The 18,731-nt window shown below is 47.0% G+C and overlaps 1 protein-coding gene across 3 annotated transcripts in view; it reads left to right on the top strand.

Annotated features, from left to right (window-relative positions):
- Nucleotides 1–18,731, top strand: part of SCUBE1 (signal peptide, CUB domain and EGF like domain containing 1) — a 2,600,196-nt gene that overhangs the window by 1,608,925 nt on the left and 972,540 nt on the right. For all 3 annotated transcript variants that reach the window (XM_069628128.1, XM_069628129.1, XM_069628127.1), the window contains one exon: nucleotides 6,601–6,720. In XM_069628128.1, the coding sequence (XP_069484229.1) occupies nucleotides 6,601–6,720 (120 nt within the window). The remainder of the gene's footprint in view (nucleotides 1–6,600; nucleotides 6,721–18,731) is intronic.

Genomic DNA, 18,731 nt, shown 5'->3' with positions numbered 1-18,731 from the left:
GCACAGGGATAAGGTAGTTCTGCGCACGCATCCCAGATTCGTGCCTAAATTCATCTCGAAGTTCCATGTGAACCAATCAATTGAACTACCTACCTTGTTTCAGAATCCCACTAACATGGCCGAAAGAAGCCTACACACACTAGATGTGCGCAGGGCAGTCATGTTCTACCTCTACTTGGGGCACTGGGGCTTCTATAGCATTCATTGCAAATATTCCCCTAGAGTCCATTTGCAAAGCGGCAACCTGGAGTTCTGTACACACCTTTACAAAACACTATTGCCTAGACACTCATTCTAGGTATGATTCTCACGTGGGACAAGCAGTACTAAGACATCTTTTCTCTACTGTTCCTTCTCACAACCCACCTCCAACTCCGGGTACTGCTAGCTAGTCTATGCACAACATGTGATTCTAAGCAGATTAACAAGCATCAGAAGACATGCATTACTTACCGTAATAGCATTTCTGATGATTGTATCTGCTTAGATTCACCTGCACCCTCCCTACCTCCCCGCTCGAGGTGGAAGGAACATAGACGTCTTACTACTTTCCCTCTTCTTCATGTACTCACTCACATTAGCCTTGGGCTCCCTCAAGGCAGAATAAATACAATCGGAGGGATCTCAGCGCGTGACGGATTTTGGGTACACTCCACGTCACGATAGGGATAGTGTTACAAACACACCTATGCCGACGTCCCCTTTCGGTCCCCGAAAGACAAGATGCAATACTCTGCGGTTACCACTGGATGTCGGAACATATGCACAGCATGTGAATTTAAGTAGATACAATCATCAGAAATGCTATTACGGTAAGTAATGTATGTCATCTTGTTGCGGATAGGTGCACCTACAGAATGCACGCTTGGAAGATGCAAGCCTCCGTCCCGGTAGCAGCAGGAGAGGTATGCTGCTGATGTGATGGGCACAGGTGTCAAGCCTGAGTATGGGGGTGAGTTCCAAGACCACGTGGCCTACACCCGCCCACCAAACTTACAGTCTCTGGGCTAGCCCCTCCCACGTAGGAGGTAACGGGGGCCCCAGCGGGGTCGCAGCCTGTCAGCTCACCAGCTGGTCCAGCACTGAAGGCGCGAGCCGGATCCGCGGTGTAATGAAGTCTCTGTGGTTAGTGGGAGACGGTTGGGGCACCAGTTTTTTAAAAAATTTCAACCTCCTTTACACCCCATATATATGTGGGGGGATGGGTAAAGTATGTAATACATGTAGGGGGAGCAGCAGGCGTCTCCCCCCACATATATGTGGGTGAAAAGGGGGTCAAAATAAAAAAAGTAAACATTTTAGGGGGTCACAGTAATTTGGGCGCAATAATCGCATAGATCCGTACTAGGGGTGCAGTAGCTATTATGGTAAGTTATCTTTGCTTACTCTAGCAATTCAGAATACAATTTAGAAAGGGAAGAACATATTCCTATTCTCCTCTTCTCCAATTTGAGTCCAGGAAACCTCCAAAAGAGAAAAGACATTTGGCTATTTCAAAAGGAGATACTACATTTTAATGGCATCAGTATGGCAACCAGGTAAAGTAAGGACCAACTCCTAAGGAGGGTGCATCTCTTCCCGCAAGTTGACCCTGCAAGGAACTTCATGAATAAGCACTCTAAAGATGAGACATGCTAGAACTCTCCTTGCCTGAAATTTAAAACAGTGATTGCTCTCAAGTTGCAGTACAGTTAGTTTTCTAAACGGTTGGTGCAAGTTCTTTAACCGGTCTACTCGAACAGCTGACTCTGAAGGTGATATTTAATGTGTGAAGCGGATAATGGACATTTGCCTATAGCTTTCTCAGCCTACTCCCTCCAAGGAGTTATATAAATGCAAGTCTTTGATGTTTTTAATATATATATATATTTTCTTTAATAGGTTTTATTATTTTCAAATGCATAAAAGGCAAACATTAACTCTCCCCCCAACTCCCTCCCCCCCTCTCCCTCCGGAAGATCGGTTTCTCTACATCTGTGGGGATCCGCTCAATGTCCAAGATTCTTATTTTATGCGGGCACCACTGTTCCATATAGTCCGATTGAAGATATTCCAGCACCTCCCCCCATTCTTTCACGAAGGATCCCTTTGTGCCCTGCAAGGTATGAGTTAGCTTTTGCATTGTCACTAGTGTCCAAACCTTCTGTAGCCAGTCGAAAACCAATGGGGGGTCCCGTTGTTTCCAAATCTGGGCTATAGCTGCCCATGCCGCAATGACCAGGCCCATAAAGTTCCTCCATTGTGCTTTCGTGTACTTCTTTGCTACTGGGTCCTTAATCCCACACAGCCATACCCACTCTCCCAATTGGGCCACGTTTGGGAACACCCCCTGCAACGGCGCCTTCACTTCTGCCCAGAAGCCCTGAATCCCCTTATAGTCCCATCAAATATGCCTCCATGTACCCTCCACCCCACATCCTCTCCAGCAGAGTTTAGACATGTTTGGGAACCTTGTGTTTAACCTCACCGCGGTGTAGTACCATTGAGTCACAACCTTTACACACATTTCCCTCATTTGAACCCAGCGGGTCAATTTTGGGATGTTTCCCCAGAGTTCTTCCCACTGTGGTTTGCTGATGGGTTCCCCCAGAGTTAGTTCCCACTTCAACATGTAATTCCACTTGACGTACTCCTTCTGCACATTGATAAACTTATATAGTGCCGACACAAGTTTCTTGGTCCCTGAGTTGGTCAGAGTGAATTTTTAGAATGGTGTGAGATCCCTCAAGGCCACCTATTTAATGGATGGAGTTGCGAGCCAGTGCCTCAGCTGCTTGTATTTATATCTGTCCGATTCCTTGAGATGTAGGTGCATTTTGCATGCCTCGAACGATTTTACCTCTTGGTCCTGTATCATTTCTCCTATTTTAGTGCACCCTGCCTTTTCCCAACTTCTGAACGCCCCCTTTTCCATTCACGGTGGGAATTCTGGATTCCCGAACATTGGAGTAAATGAGGCCGGCATATCTGTCAAGGTGCCCTTCCGCGTTTGGTCGCCCCATACTTCCAGTGGAGCCCTCATGACTTCGCTAATGCGCAAGTTTGGGTGCCTGGATCGTTTCCCTTTCCACAACATCTCCCCCAGTGGGGATCTTGCCACCGCTCTGTCTTGCTCTGCCCAGACTTTTAGCGATTCCTCCCCCATCCATTCTTTTAGGACCCAGAGTTGTGCTACCTGGTAGTACCTGTAAAAATGTGGAAGTGCCATGCCCCCTCCTGAATTGGAGCTGTTAGTACGCCCTAGCTACCCTTGGTGGTTTGTTCTTCCAGATGAATGAGGATATTGCTTTTGTAAGTGCTCTGAAAAAAGATTCGGGGACCCTTATAAGGATAACCTGAAAGTAGTATACCTGTTTTGGAGGAATAGTCATCTTCACCGAAGTAATCCGTCCCCACCAGGAAATCGCGAGTGGATTCCGAATCCACCTCTCCAAGTCCTTCTTAATTTACCCCAGCAGATGTTTTTAATATATTTTAACTGTTGTAAGGGTGCAAATGTATGAGTCTGACACAGTGGTGGCATGCTTGTTGGCAAGTACTTTTATTATAAAAATAAAGCAAAAAGGAAAAACCCTATCGAGCCATGTTACAAAGAGGGGTTTTCCAGCCTCAAACCAAGCACTAATGATTGCCTGGATGTCAATCAAAAGTATAATTTCCACTGTCCTGTATTGAAACCTATTTCCATCCCTTGCACTATACTAACTATGGAAAACTGAGCGTCTCCTAGATCCCAAAGGAGGCTTCTCTCATTCTGGTCACAGTACCCTTTATAAAGTTCAGTTTGTAATACAAAACACAATGAATGACTCTTCGAACATAGTTCCCAAGTATCAAAAATGGGGGAAACTCTCTTCCCCTTGTTCTTTTCTTCAATTCCAAAACTGTTGTGCCAGGTCTAGTGCACTATCCTGCAAAACTTGACAATTTCCTTCTTTACTCTTGTATGGGTCACTGACCCGCGTGTTTTGCTCTTGTGCCCCTCGCCCAACTTCATATGTGTCTCAGACCCTCGTCTTCTGCTTTCGCTGGTTGTCTATACTTGTTTCACTCAATGTCCAACTGAGCAGATCTGGTGTACTCTCCTGCCAGGTACTATTCCACTTAGGATATTTCATACAGCTTGTTGCAGCTTTTTCATACGTGCCCCAGGCTCTAGGGTATTGCTTCCTCTGGATTTCTACACTTGTTTCACTCAATCTCCAACCAAACAGGCCTGGTGTACTCTCATGCCATGTACTGTTCCACATAGGATATTTTATACAGTTTGTTTCAGCTTTTTAGTATGGGTTCCAGACCCTGGTGTATTGTTTTCTCTCGTTCTCTGTACTTGTTTCTCAAGGCACAGTGGAACAGACCTGGTGTACTCTCCTGCCAGGTACTATTCCACATAGGGTGTTTTACACTGTTTGTTTCAGCTTTTCTTTGCTCTTGTATTTTTTTTGGATCTCTGACCTGTTTACTTTGACCATGCCTCTGTGGTTCACTTGGGTACTAGACCTCTTTGCTTTGATCTTCGGGGACACTTGGTTTATGCCTCTGCCAAGAGTCTACTGATTTGGCAAATATCTTGGTCTTTATATTTCTTGTGGGTTTCTTGACCCATATATTATCAACTTCAGTTGGCATCGGGCCCCAATCCTCTTTATATTAATACTGCCTAAAGATTGGTTCACTACACGGACCTGCTCCGCTTCAGGTAGTTGAACGACAGAGAGGACTCCCCCTTTGTTCCTGCCAGCCCTCCTCCGAGAACAAAAAGGAGGACTGCAGGAACCCTAGGGGAATCCTCCGGGGAAAAAGAATCTTTACAGATGTTCAAGATTGAAGATGAGAGTGCTGCGCTGAATGCTGAGGCTGATGGTCACTGCTTGAGAGAGCTGCTCTGAACACTGACTGCTGTGCTGTGGTCCGACTACTCGATTGCCACGAGCCTGAAGGTCCGGGACGGAGCCTGTGCACAGAAGGTAAGATACGGGAGGTAGGTAATCGCAACTCTGTGGCCTCCTTGCTATGAAGTAGATGCAAGCAGGGCTTAACATCTCACAGAGGCAGGAGCGCAAGCTGCGTGAAAGAGAGGGGACGATCCGAGGTGAGGTTTCTGTGGTATAACAAGAAAGTGATTGTTAGAGCAGGTAGAACAAAGAGGAAAGGGAATGAAGATGCAAAGAGATTCAGTAGAGTAGGAACGAACTTACGAAGCGTCTGAGCAGAGTAGCGACCCACCATTGCCTTGGCAACCAGGATACATCAGCATACCCGGACCGGAAAAGGACGTAGAAGAGACCGCACTGTGAAAGATGTCTGAGCCGTCACACGGCACATCGTCGGCCATCTTGAGAAGGAACAGAACCAAAGGAAACGTGTGTTTCCAGCGGTGCCCTCCCTAGTGCCGCTGTAAGCGAGACATGACACTTAAGCTTCTCTTGCTCGGTCCCCAACCACTCTTACAGACCCAGGCAGCACCTCTACCTTCTTTATGGGCTCCCGATGCGTGGCGTCCTTCTCAGGCTCTTCTGACTCTCTGGGCAGCCTTTTGATCCTCCTCTCGTGGCTCCCGCTGTTGCCCATTTGTCAGCTTCTGCTTTTGCAAATTGGGCTGCACGGCTTTTATCCAGGAGGCGTTCCAAGTCTTATGTGCACTTGGACACTGTCCGGTTTCTCATCCCGGTCCCCAGCTTCTTCCTGCATCTCCCCTTCTGCAGTGTTCAAACTTCGCTCTCGGCTCCTTGGGGGTAAGCGTGACGAATAGCACAGTCCTTCCTCTATGTTGTACTTAATGTAGCCAATAGACAGGTTCCTGCAACTAGACTGCAGAAGTTGTGGTCGTTTTACTTGGTTTTGTCATTGCTCCAGCCCTCCTCCTTGTTACAGTACTGAACTGATGATCACTATAGAGTCCCGTGGCACTCTTCCTTGTCTCAATATTTTCCTGAGACTTAGTTTCCTCCACTCTACATAGAAAAATATAGGTGTGAGGAACTACAGGTTGCTGAGTGGTGTGCAGGGAAGGAGGGGTCACAAATGAGGGAGGGGAATACTGCGTTCTCCCATGGAGATATGCACTGGTCCCATTGAGGGTTTCCTCCCCATGAGATCCACCCACTGAGTACCACCCACAGTGGGACTATCGGGTATCGGCCTCACCTCCCTGGCCTCATGGGAAGGGGCATCCCCCATGGAAGCAGTGACAGAACCCTGGGATTTATGACACACTCTAAAGAGAATAAAGAAGACCTAAATGTGATATTTGTGAAGGGAATTTATTTTCCCAATCCTTGCATTGTAATGCTAATCTGAAAAGCTTTCTAAAAAGATTGAATTCAAAACTGCCAGATTCCCACATTAGGTGGTGAAAGATACAAGCTCAGAAATCTGCTGTTAAAGATGTATTTTAGAATATGTTAATCAAAAGTCATTGGTCTCGCTGCATTGTGTGGAATTTGCAACATCATTATGCTCAACAGATAATTATTCTCTTGATAATTATTTTTGGCTTTTTTAGCCTTTGTTACTTAAAGGTATGTGTAAATAAATTAAGAACATCAAAGCTCCCAACTCAGTAGCATGTGTTATTTTTCATTTTTCTTTTTTTCTCAGACATGATGAAATGCCTTGATGATTCTAAAGCATTTCCCAAAGCTCAGCTAGTATGCAGCAAGTCTGGAGGAACTGAGAGCTGCTTTTTGTCATGCCTTTCCAAGTCACTCTTTGTTCCTGGTGGGTACAGGGCAGTATATTTAATATTACTAATTTTTAAGAGTTAAAGAATATAAAATGTAAATGATAATTATTAAACTGTATGGCTCACTTGCATCACAACTGTAGGAGCACATTCGTTATGAAGAGTTAACCCTTATCATGTGATTATTTATTTCTAATAATGTATAACATTTTGTACATAAACGGATAACCTTTCCCTTTCAGCTAATATACATGAACTGTTAAGTGATTAAATGGCATTTATTTCTCCATAACCATTCACTTTCTTTCTGCATCTATTTTTGCTGGGTAATTGCAACATGAGAGCTGCTGATTAAAGCTTTGTGCAAAGTAACCCTCAGAGGTCACGTGATGTTAACTTAATAAGATTGTGCACTTGAGTATAGATGTGACAAAATGACTACTGCTCTGCAGGAGTACAGAGTGAGTAGAGGCTAAACCGTCTAATCAGACCTACACTACTACTAAACCAGCAGTAAATCAGGCACAGCTTGGAAGGTACCGCTAGCCCCTCTTTTGATAATGTGGGAAGAGGGCGGCTATATCTTCAGTACGGGTGCAAGCTAATAGCAATAGCAAACCAAACAACTGCAGTACTGTGATTAAAAAATAAAAGAATGCACAATCAAGGTTCCATATAAATATTGACTTTGAAATAAAAAATAAAATGAAAGTAACTCATTAGAAAATGCTACAAACACATACACCGGTAAAGGAAACAGATAATGCAGACTTTCGTGTAAGGGCACTCTAGGTTGATGAGCAGGGTGTGTTCAGCAATAGTTTGGTAACAATTTTAATGTTCAAGTATATAGTTTTGTAGAGGCAGGTAAAGACGGGGGTGGGGCTTTAAAGTTACCATGGTCCTAAAAGAGAACCAGGGGAGAGGGCCTCTTCACAGTACCTTTAATTATTGTCTTGCATGCTCCACACCATCGGGCTTTGAGTCTCTGTACTTTACCTGCAACCAAACTGATTTCGAGATGTTCAAGTTCATGTGATCTCACTGGTGGTCAGAGTTGAACCGGTTCGAAGGTGTAGGCTCCCATTGGGAGTCAGCATTCAACCATTTTTTCCAACAGTTGGGGACCTGGTCAAGTCGCTGCTGAAATTATGCTTCTGCTGGGTTGAGGGGGCATTCTCGATGGTGAGTTGATGGCCACCTGCATGTCGAATCAGCCCTTGAGTCAGTTGCTCCCATGAAGGCCGAGCCAGTGATCAGGTTCAATGAGGTGATCCACAGCAATGGGTCGAATCAGCATGTGGATGGCACGAAGTATGGCATCGGATCAGGATAGTGAACGCGGCATACATCAGACAGCAAGTACCAACCTGTGATGACCACCAGGAGCCCTGGCTAACAACCTCTGCTCCCCATGCAACTCGGGACATCGTTTAGCACTAAGAGATCTCTCTTTGCACCAACCCCAACCCAATTAAGGACATATTATCTATGATGTGCTGGGCTCAAGAGGAGCCATTAGAAATGTAAACAACAACGAGAAAAGTACCACCTATGTAATCCATATGTAGCTTAATAGATTAACCAATCCTAACCACCTATATGTTTTGTAACTGATATCATATTATGACGTCATTGCTGATGTATTTTTAGTACAAAATCCACTCCCACTCATTGTAATGTTGAGAGCTGCTTGTATGCTGTCCCTGCCGATATTCTGTGTTTTGAATAAAGCTGGGTTTTGTTGTGCATTTTCAGTACTCAATTATTCAGTTTTGTTTTTATGCTATTGTGAATCTGGGCACATATCTACACATGCATGTCTACACATAGGATCGCTTAGAAAGCTCAAATTATGACATGATAGGACGGGTGTAAACGCCTCTCGGCAGGATGTATCTAAGAAGAACTCATGTGACACAGTAACCAGAAGTCTATATCAAGGAAGGACAAAATATGAATGAAAGGATGTGTTGTATTAGCAGCAGACGGGATGCTTCTGGCAGAAGGCCTAGTGGTGATTTCCAGAATACTCTTAGGTTTTGAATCGATCAGGTGACTAGTGACCTATCAAGGTGAAGGGTGTAGAGGGTGGGACAGGTTACATTCCTGATAGATGCAGGACTCTGGTTTTCTTGTCTTGCAAGACGACAATAATTCTCTAACAATGGATCTTTCATAGATTCACATGGTGTGCATATTCCCGGACATCAGGCTGGGAATCCTCGGTTACCTTGAGTTTCCCTTGCTGAAAGCAAAGAAACCTTTCTGTGTTGAGGCTGTCACCCTCCTTATGGGTGTTCTTGGTCCCCACCAATGGGACCTCCAGTAGTTCCTCCTCCTCCTCCCTTCAGATTCTAACCGTGTGTTAAAGCTGATGGGAGTCCTCGCATTTTCTCCTCATTAAATCTACTATACTTATTGTTTATTTAAAAATCTACTGACATACTACAACCTGATATAGATACTCACTTTGAGACACAGCACAAGCAGCAGATGTAATGCTCAGACTCAGAGGATTGTGTAATAATGCAGGAGCAGCAGGAGCCTCTAGCATCGCCTGACAGGCCTACCTCTCGAGGGCAACACATCCCTTTCGAGAGAAGTACCACTCCAGGGAGACACATTCCTCTAGGTGTCAGAACACCAGATACGACAGCAAGAGCTGGAGACTGTGTTCCATCCTACACCAGGACCAAGAAACTTGGGCGCACACCACATGGATATGCGAGCCCTGTAACCAATCCACATGCCCTGTTGTCTTTGCAGGTGCTGTCTTCTCTGCCAAGGGTCATTACACAGCTGGACTCTGCTTTGACAAAGCCAGTGCTTCCCGCGCTGCACCCACCAATCCAAGCATCGGTGCAGCCACTAATCTGAGTACCACCGGCACAACACTTACCCTCTCCCATCCCGGTCTACCACACGGTCTTCCCAGAACTAGTTATGGTCCAGATCCAGATTCCATTGGACACCAAGATCTCTTCAGGGTACAAGGGGTAGGAGCAAGTCACCCAGATCACAGCAACAAGGGCTTCGCCTCCTCTATGACAGGCACAAGAAGAAGGTCAACTGACGGATCATGACGGGGACAACCCCCAGTACACATCGTCAACCTTCAAGCAGACGCCGCAAAGGGATGACAACTGGGATACCGACTCCCCTCTGGAAAACCCAACAAAGGAGGAGGCCTCAAAGCCCTCCCCTTCAGATGACATCTTGGCATTCCAGACCATGGTCACAAGAGCCTGCCAGGAATTTGGCCTCATTGCTTCTGAGGACAGAAAAGAGTGTTTCCTATACAATCATATGGGAAAAAGAAGAAAGGAGGTAGTCTCCATACCGATCCTCAGTCACGTATGGCAGGAAGGCTAAAACGGTTAGATAAAAAGTATAACCCTCCAGACTCCACACCAAAGTGTCTTACCTCACACCCATCACCCGAATCGGTGGTGTCTGCAGAATAGGCCCCATGGCCAAGTCAAACAAGCAAAACCGTGCAGTGCCCCCTGACAACAAGGACCACAAACAGGATACTTTTGGCAGAAAAGGTTTTAGCAATTGGGGCGACCATCATAAAAGCCCTGAAGCCTAGCTATTATCGCCGCTATGATCGGGAGATGTGGCATACACCCATACTCTAACATCTCCTGGAGGACAAGAGTAAGGAAGCCAGAGCAATCCTCAAGGATGGCGAAGAGGCTTCCAACCACAGCATAAACATGGCAGTGGACCTTGCTGAAACAGGGTCTAAGCAGGTAGGCAATGGAGTGGTTTTACGGTGCCAAGCTTGGCTTAGGTGCACAGATGTTTGCCAAAACGTCCAGCACAAGGTAGTAGACATGACATTTGAGGGGGACAACGTCTTCAGCTTCAAAATAGATGAGGACCTCAAAGGCCATAAAGTCACACTCGGATACAGTACGCTCTCTGATGTCTCTACAAAACCTCTGGTCTTTTCGGCCCTTCAGCTGAGCCGCAGGAAGAGCGGGCTCATCCTCCAAAGGGGGCAGATTGTATGCCAGGGTTCATTGTACTACTCACAAGGGTATAAAAGGTTGTATCAGGGGCATCAAAGATTGAAGGACTTAAAGCAGGCACAACAGCGAAAACAGCCTTCTGGCTTCCAAAGGGGCCATCAGAGGAAGCAACAGCAATGACTACTACCCAAAATACAGTCAGGTGGGGGAAAGGACTTGCAGTATGCCCACAACTGGAGACACATAACATTGGACAAATGGGTTCTAGAAGTGGTAACCCACGGCCACCTTCTAAAGTTCACCCGGCTCATCCCTCAAATTACCCCAAGTCACCAGGCACCGGCCCACAAAAAAGTGTTGATAAAAGAAGTACGACACATGCTGCTAAAAAGGTCCATAGAAAGAGTTCCAAAAAGATTCAGGGGAAAGGAAGTTTACTCCTGATACTTCGTCATTTGAAAACCCGACGGCAAGTGGCGACCCATCCTGGATCTCTGCAAATTAAACAAATTCATAAAGAGGCAAACATTCTCCATGGTGACCCTACAAAAAGCCATAAAAGCGGTGCAGCACCATGACTATATGGCATCCCTATATCTTCAGGACATGTACTTTCACATCCCGGTCCTACAACTTAAAGTGGAAAAGGTTCTGTGTCTGGTGTGCAAAGCATCAACCAGCAAAGCATCAACCCACTTCGGGTCCGTCCAGAACAGCTGCTGCCATACCTGCTCTCCTTGGCCAAGCAGGTGCTGGCACACACATCTATAGAAGTGCTCCTGGTGGCCATCTCCAGGTATACCAGATGCAGTAACACCAGCCCGCTGTATAGCAATAGAGTGGTGAAACACTTTCTTAAAGGGCTCTTCCGAACCTTTCCCTCGACAAAATGAATTCCTCCGGAATGGAGTTTGAACACTGTTTTAGCAGGCCTCATGAAAAATCTGTTCGAGCCAGTGGCCACGGCCCAATTTAAGTACCTCTCCTGAAAGGTGGCATTCCTGGTGGCCATCACTTCAGTCAGGCGAGTGTCAGAAATCCAGGCTCTGGCAATCAGCGACCCGTGTTTAAGGTTAAAAAAAGTTAAAGTACTCCTCATGACTAATCAGCATTTTGTTTCTAAGGTCCCTACAGACTTTGACAAAAATACTACTGTGGCCTTGCCAGTTCTTTTCCTAGAAACCGGCATCTCCAGTAAAGATAGCCCTACATTTGTTGGATGTCAAAGTATGCTTAAATATTATATCGACAGAACCAAGCCCTTCAGGAGTTCAACATAACTCTTACTCGCTTATGGGCCAGCTAATAAAGGGAAAGCACTTTCAAAACAGGGAATCTCATGGTGGATTTCTTCGGTCATTTCCTTCTGCCATGTTTCAGCAGGGAAACCTCTAAGCGCTCCTCCTCATGCTCACTCAACAAGGGCCACAACATCGGCTGCCTGGTGGGCTGGCGTATCCATCCCAGAAATCGGATAGGCAGCACTCTGCAGATGTTCAGACAGGTTGACCAGTCCTGCTGCGTCTGTTTCAATAAGGTACGCTTTCGCATTTTCAGTTATAATGTATGCTTTTTATCTTTGTGCTTCGTCCAACTACTACATATTTCTACTAAGTCTTTTCACAGCATTTGAATATATGAAAGAGTCAATGCTGCAGAAGGAGTAAGTTGCTTACCTGTAACTCCTCTTCTCTAGCATTGGTATCTTTAAAAGATTTGCATGCACCCTGCGTTCTCCCCTACAAGAAAACCATTGATCCTCATTGAGCTATTCAGCATCACGGGTCATAATCTAAAAGGAGGAGGGACTAGTGTACTATCTACTTGAGGTCCCATTGGTAGGGACCAAAAGCACCCATAAAGAGGGTGACAGCCTACAAAATGGAAAATGTTCTTTGCTTTCATCAAGGCAAATATAAGGTAACCGAGGATTCCCAGCATGACACCAGGGAATATTCACAGCATGTGAATCAATTAACGATACCAATGCTGGAGAACAGGAGTTACAGGTAAGTAACGTACTCCTCCTGTCTCTGTTTCTCATCACCCAAAATTGATGCGTGAGTCTGATTTCCCTGACCATTCTGCCGCTGTGGGCTATCTATTGTGCAACCTGGGAGTACTGACAACTTGTGGACCACTTCCTATTGAATTCCTCCAGTGTCATGATGCCCGCTCCCGGGGAGCCGGTTCAAGCCCGAATTCGAAGTGAAGAACATTTTAGACTCAAAAATGTTTAGGCCAAAACTGTTCTACCTAATTGATTGGAAGGGGTACAGACCTCAGGAGAGGTCGTGGGAACCCAGCGACCATGTGCATGCACCTCGATTAGTCAGGAAATTCCACCGACTCTTCCCAGACAAACCAAAACCCCCGGAGGGAACAACCTTGGGAGGGGCCTTAGGGGGGAGTGCTGTCATGATGCCCGCTCCCGGGGAGCCGGTTCAAGCCCTGCGTCCCCGAAAGTGGACATCCAGTCCCCAAGGAAGGACCCAGCAACCCCATATAGGGGCCCTTTGGACAGTGTCCTGGCGCCTATGATGCCAGGCTCATAAAAGACATCAGTCCTGGCTCCATAGGCGCCAGGCTCATTATGGAAGTGCTTGGGTGCGCTTACCTGATGCAGACCATGCTGCAGGATCCCGGCCTCCTTGAGGCCTGAAAGGAACTACTTTGCCTGTGGGACTAATTTACCATCCGGGCGTGGCCGGGGAAGGATACATACCTGATTGGAGGAAGGATACATACCTGGAACTTCTTCCAAGGCTATTTAAACCCCACCCGAACAGCCACACGTGCTTCGCATTGTTCTGCATCTAGCAGCTGGACGCTCACCGTGTCTGCTCCTGCATCCTGACTTCTGCCACGCCTGCCAGCATCCTGGATCACCTGCAAAGGAAGAGAAGAAGAGAACAGAAGAAGGAAAAGTCCTTACCTGCTAAATCCGCATCCCGGAGACATCTCGCCGACAATCCTGAAAAGGAAGACTTTTATTTAAAAGCTCATCGCGTCGATCGCTGCAGCGCCGCATTCCACTCACCATTACAGGGCGCCTCCATGTTCAGCAGCGATCATCCGGATTCGCAGTCACGCCCCAGCGCCTAGGGAGAAAAAGACCAGAACAAAAGGTGAGAGAGAGAAGGGAATAAGGAAAGCTAAATCTCCATGTTAAGACTTACCTGTTGATTCATTCTCTCTTCATTTCGGGTCCGCGCCGCATCCTGGCATTTACGGACCCCGGCCTCTAAGGGGAAAAGAGACATCAGCGTTAATGAGCGAATGAAAAGACATTACCAAAAAACGCTCATTAAAGACTTAACTGATTTCTACAAGGATTTCACCTCTCATCTCGGGTCGGTGCCTGTTCCCCGGCATTCCGTACCCCGGCCCCTATGGGGAAAAAGACATTAGCATTAGTACATTAATGCATGGACACAAGGGGAACCTCTTATCAAAAAACTTACCTGGAAGCCAAGCAAGTTTGGTTCTCACCAATCTGAAAATCCAGTGAAGTAACTGGATACCAACGCGCCCCTGCATCAAAAGCAGGATGGAGAGCTCGTCCTTCCAGACCCTAAGGTGAGACACTACGAGGAATCACAGAAGGGTTTCGAGGAGGGTGAGAGGGGAAAGTGGGAGGCTGATTGCATTACCCAGCAGACAGTTAATCCCCTATTTTCGCCTACAGAAGGATACTTCTGCGAGCCAGACAAGCCAGATTTGGGGGCCCGGTACTGTCCGTCTTCCGAACCCTGCGCATCACCTTAGAAGAGGTCACAGCAGCGCGAACCAGGCAGCGCCTCCGTGGGAGTCAGGTGAGCGTTACATCCAGTGCAAGGACAACGCATGATGTTGACTCCTTTCAGGGTCATGTATGCACGCTGGCTCCGCAGGGTGTACAGTCAGTTGTTCAACAACCCAAACCACCTCCAATACTGGCAGTCAGTCAATCCACAGCAAATGCTAATGAACCTCTGTCCCTAGTTTCGGGGGGGTGGAGGGGCAAAGGCCTGAGATTCACACACATTTCTGTTGCTTCCCCTTTCACCACATCGCTGAGTAGAGGCGGTACAAATTATGGATGGGACAGTATTCTGGGGCAGGATCTTGGGGAGGAGGGAGGTGATACAGACGTAAAACTATTCATGTCGTGCATGTCTCATGGACTCTGGATGACTTGAGAAGCATGGCCAAAGATTTCCTGATTATCTGAAAGGAGCTTCCGCGTTTTACTGCAGAGCTCTAAATCGTTATCCAATGCTACAATCCTACCAAGCTGACATGAACCAGCTCATGAAAATAATTATTCCTGCAGAGGTCAGACTGGGGCTCACTTTACAAGCCCAATGGCCAGCAGCAGATCCTGGAATATTGGAATAGGAGATACCTTGCAATAGGCTTGGAATGAAATCATAGCTGCTATCTCTGAGGTATGTCCCAGAAAGACCCATTAGGGTAAGACAAGTAAGTGCTGACAAAATAAGGGGAAATGCCCAGCTGATTATTTAGACCAAATGAAAGTAGTATCCACGCAGCAGTCAGGCATCACAAAATTGGATGAAATGCCCGAGAGGTGATAGCCAACTATTTTGTCTCTGGTCTGCAACCCAAGTTCCAAACTCACTTAAACGTTTGTATAGGGTAGCAAAAAATAACCTTATCAGAATTAATGCCACTGGTGAATCACTGTGTAGAGTGCCAAGAACAGAAGAAAAAGAATATTGACGGCCAAACTTTTCAAAGTCTGCAAGGAACTGGCCAACCCTACTGCAGCCACATCCTCTAGTGCACCCACATAGGCCCTTTGCTCGGCCCTGGCTGTACATTTCACCACCAAAACACAGGCCATCGTGTTCTCTCTCTCTTCTGCTCCTCCTCCTGCACCAACATCTCTTGGGCCCCCCTCAGCCACATCTACCCCTGCCCCTTGTCTCTCCTCCGGCTCCCCTGTCACACCTGATGAGGTCACTAGACAAGTCTGGCCTATGAAAGCCTCTTCCAAACAGCTGGACCCCTGCCCCTCCAAAACCATCAAGGACAATATTGACACTCTCACTCCAGCCTTGGCCGACCTCTGCAACCTCTCTTTCGCCACTGTAGTTTTTCCCCTCTCCTCTCAAGCACTCTCTTGTGCACCCTCTCCTCAACAAACCCTCCGCTGACCCGTCTATTCCCACAAATTATCGCCCAATCTCCATCACCCCTTTCCTAGGAAAACTCCTGGAGAAGCTCGGTATAAGTCAATTTACCCTCCACACTGAATCTGTTGGTTGTCTCCATGACCATCATTCTGGCTTTAGAGCATCCAGAGGCACGGAAACCATAGCTCTCAACTCACACGCTTTTGGCGGGTGTCACCCGCCTTGTAAACAGCCGATTCACCCGCCAAGCCTCCAGCACGCCCAGTCATTTCAATGGGCCTCTCACACGCCAAAAATAAAATCGGGTGTTTTCACCCGCCTTTGCGATACAAACTGTTGAGAGCTATGCGGAAACTGCTCTTCTGAACACCCGTGAAGACCTGCTCTCAAATCTTGACTCTAACTCTCCCTCTGTCCTCATTCTTCACAAGCTCTCTTCTGCTTTCGATACGGTAAACCACAACATCCTGATCACCCATCTCCGGGATACCCTGAGCATCACAGATCAGGCCCTGGCGTGGCTCGCCTCCTTTCTCTCTGACCAGCCCTCCCAGGTGGCACTTGGGTCCTTTTTCTTCTCTATCACTCTCTCAACTTGTGGTGTCCCCCAGGGATGTAACCTATCCCCTGGTTCTTCAATATCTACATGGCCCCCTTGGCCCACAGGATGTCTACCTTTACTAGTAACTTTCAGTGTTATGCGGATAACACGCTGCTCTCTTTCAGGCTACCCTCAGCCTCCTCCTCCTCCTCGCTCATCCCTATCTATCTGCAATTCAGTCTTGGTGTGCTGCGCCCTCACCTACCAATGAGGCAAGAAATGTAGGGGTAATCTTTAGACTCCACTCTCTCCTTCTTTTCTCACATCTCAGACATCTCCAAAATCTCCCACTACCAACTGCACCTCCTCAGAGGTATTCTACATTTCTCGCTTTCACCCAGAGGCTCACCACCTCTAGAGCCCTGGTTCTCTCTAGACTGGACTATTGCAACAGCCTCTTTCTCAATCTTCCTACTTCTACTCTCCGTCCTCTACAACTCATCCAGAACAGAACCGCAAGACTTATCCTTGGCCTCAAGTCAGGGACCACATCTCTCCGGCGCTGAAATACCTCCACTGGCTCACTGTGGCTGCAAGGATCAAGTTCAAGACCCTCTGCATAGTCCACAAGGCTTTCTGGGGCTGGGCCCGTACAATCTACAACGCTCTCTTCTTACATACTCTCCCTCTAGAGACCTCCGCTCGACCTCCTACAACTCTCTGCGGGTGAGCCACTTTCACAAACAGAGATTTGGGGGTAAATCTTTATCCTCTGCAGGTGCCTCCCTCTGTAACAGCCTCCCTGGCTCTCGCTGTCTTGAGCCAGAGCACCTTAAGTTCCGGAAACTCCTCAAGACCTTCCTTTTCTCTTCCTCCTTCTCTCCACCTTCCTTCCTCTTTCTCCTCCCTAACTCTTCAGTTTTTTTCTGACTGGTTGCCTGATTCACCTCCAGAGCCTTACAGGTCCCAGTCTCCCCTGTCAGTCTTTTGCACTTGCTCCGGGCCACTGCACTATGTTCAGCATTACTTCACTTTCAGCTTACACTCAATGAGCGGGGCTTCCTCTCTGCACTTAACCCAGGGCCCTACTAGAGTGGACGCGTTAGATCCCCCCATCCCCTCCCCTTCCTCACACTTCCGTCTGTACACATGCATGACCTAAATGTATTAGGACCAGTACGTGTGTCTGTCCTGTCCCCCCTTCCTAGCTTGGTCGCTACTGTAAACCTTCATACACTTGCACTAGGAGAAATGCCGTCAGGCCTAGTGTGCTAGTTTTTCAGTTAGATAATTCAGAAACTTCAAGGCCTAAGAATGATTACTGTACTCCCTTGTTCCCTTCCCGCCTTGAAGCGTTTTGAAGCGCGCCACCTGTGTATAAGCCCTGTATAAATAAACAATAACATAAAATAAATAAATGTAAGCTCGTGCAGCTATTGTTACAGAATCTGCAGGAGCAAGGAACCACAAGTCAGGAGGGGAGGCTGGTTTCGGAGGTAGAGCGAGAGGGAGGTAAAGAGGAACACCAAATAGGAATCAACTGGGACAGCCTGGGAAATCTATAGGACAGATGTTGTGTAATTATTAGAAGCAGGTACGGCACTGAGTGCTGTACAGTCTCCAGTGTACCAATCCTCTTACCCCTCCCGGGTACAGCACTTTTCCTGAACCCGCTGTACCGAATGTCACCCTGAATAAAACACACCAGACTCAGTAATAATAATGATAATGATAGTGAGACAACCTAAGAGGAAACCTCACTATACATCCATTGGTAACCATAGATCAGGATAGGCTGTATGTGCAGGGCAAGATTGATGGACTAGCAATCTCTAGTTTAGTTGACACAGGTGATTGTCAGTCCTCCATTCAGTCTGACTGATTTCCAGACATCCATTTGTTTCCTGAAATAGTTAAGGCAGTGGGAATTTCAAATACCCCAGCCACACACCCCATTTCTGAACCAGTACCTGCCGCTGTAGGACCAACGTACATTTGGGTCGGGTCAGGCGCGTTAGCGCCAGCGCGTCAGGGTTAAGCAAGTCTGGTCCATTTAAACAAAACATGCTGCTCTCGTGCTTACCTTTCTTCTTCTCTTCTGCATTACGCATTTTAATCTGTACATTGCTGCTATTAGAGGGACTGTTGAGGCTTTATTGCAATTTTATTGACGGAATTTTGTTCCGTTTTTAAAAATAACGTGATTTGACTGTAAACACTTGAATAATTGTTAGTACTCCTGTATCTGCCCAATTGTTGTATTTAAGACGCCAGGAAGGCTTTTCTGAGCCTCCCTGCGACCGTTACTCGACTCACGCTAAAGGAACTACTAATCCCTTTTGGGATTGTAGTTCTGTGTGTGGATATTGGGTTGGGTCAGGCGC

The sequence above is a fragment of the Ambystoma mexicanum genome, chromosome 12, assembly GCF_040938575.1.
Source record: "Ambystoma mexicanum isolate Mex_15411 chromosome 12, UKY_AmexF1_1, whole genome shotgun sequence".
Classification (NCBI taxonomy): Eukaryota; Metazoa; Chordata; class Amphibia; order Caudata; family Ambystomatidae; genus Ambystoma; species Ambystoma mexicanum.
This window is presented reverse-complemented; position numbering and strand designations above follow the sequence as displayed.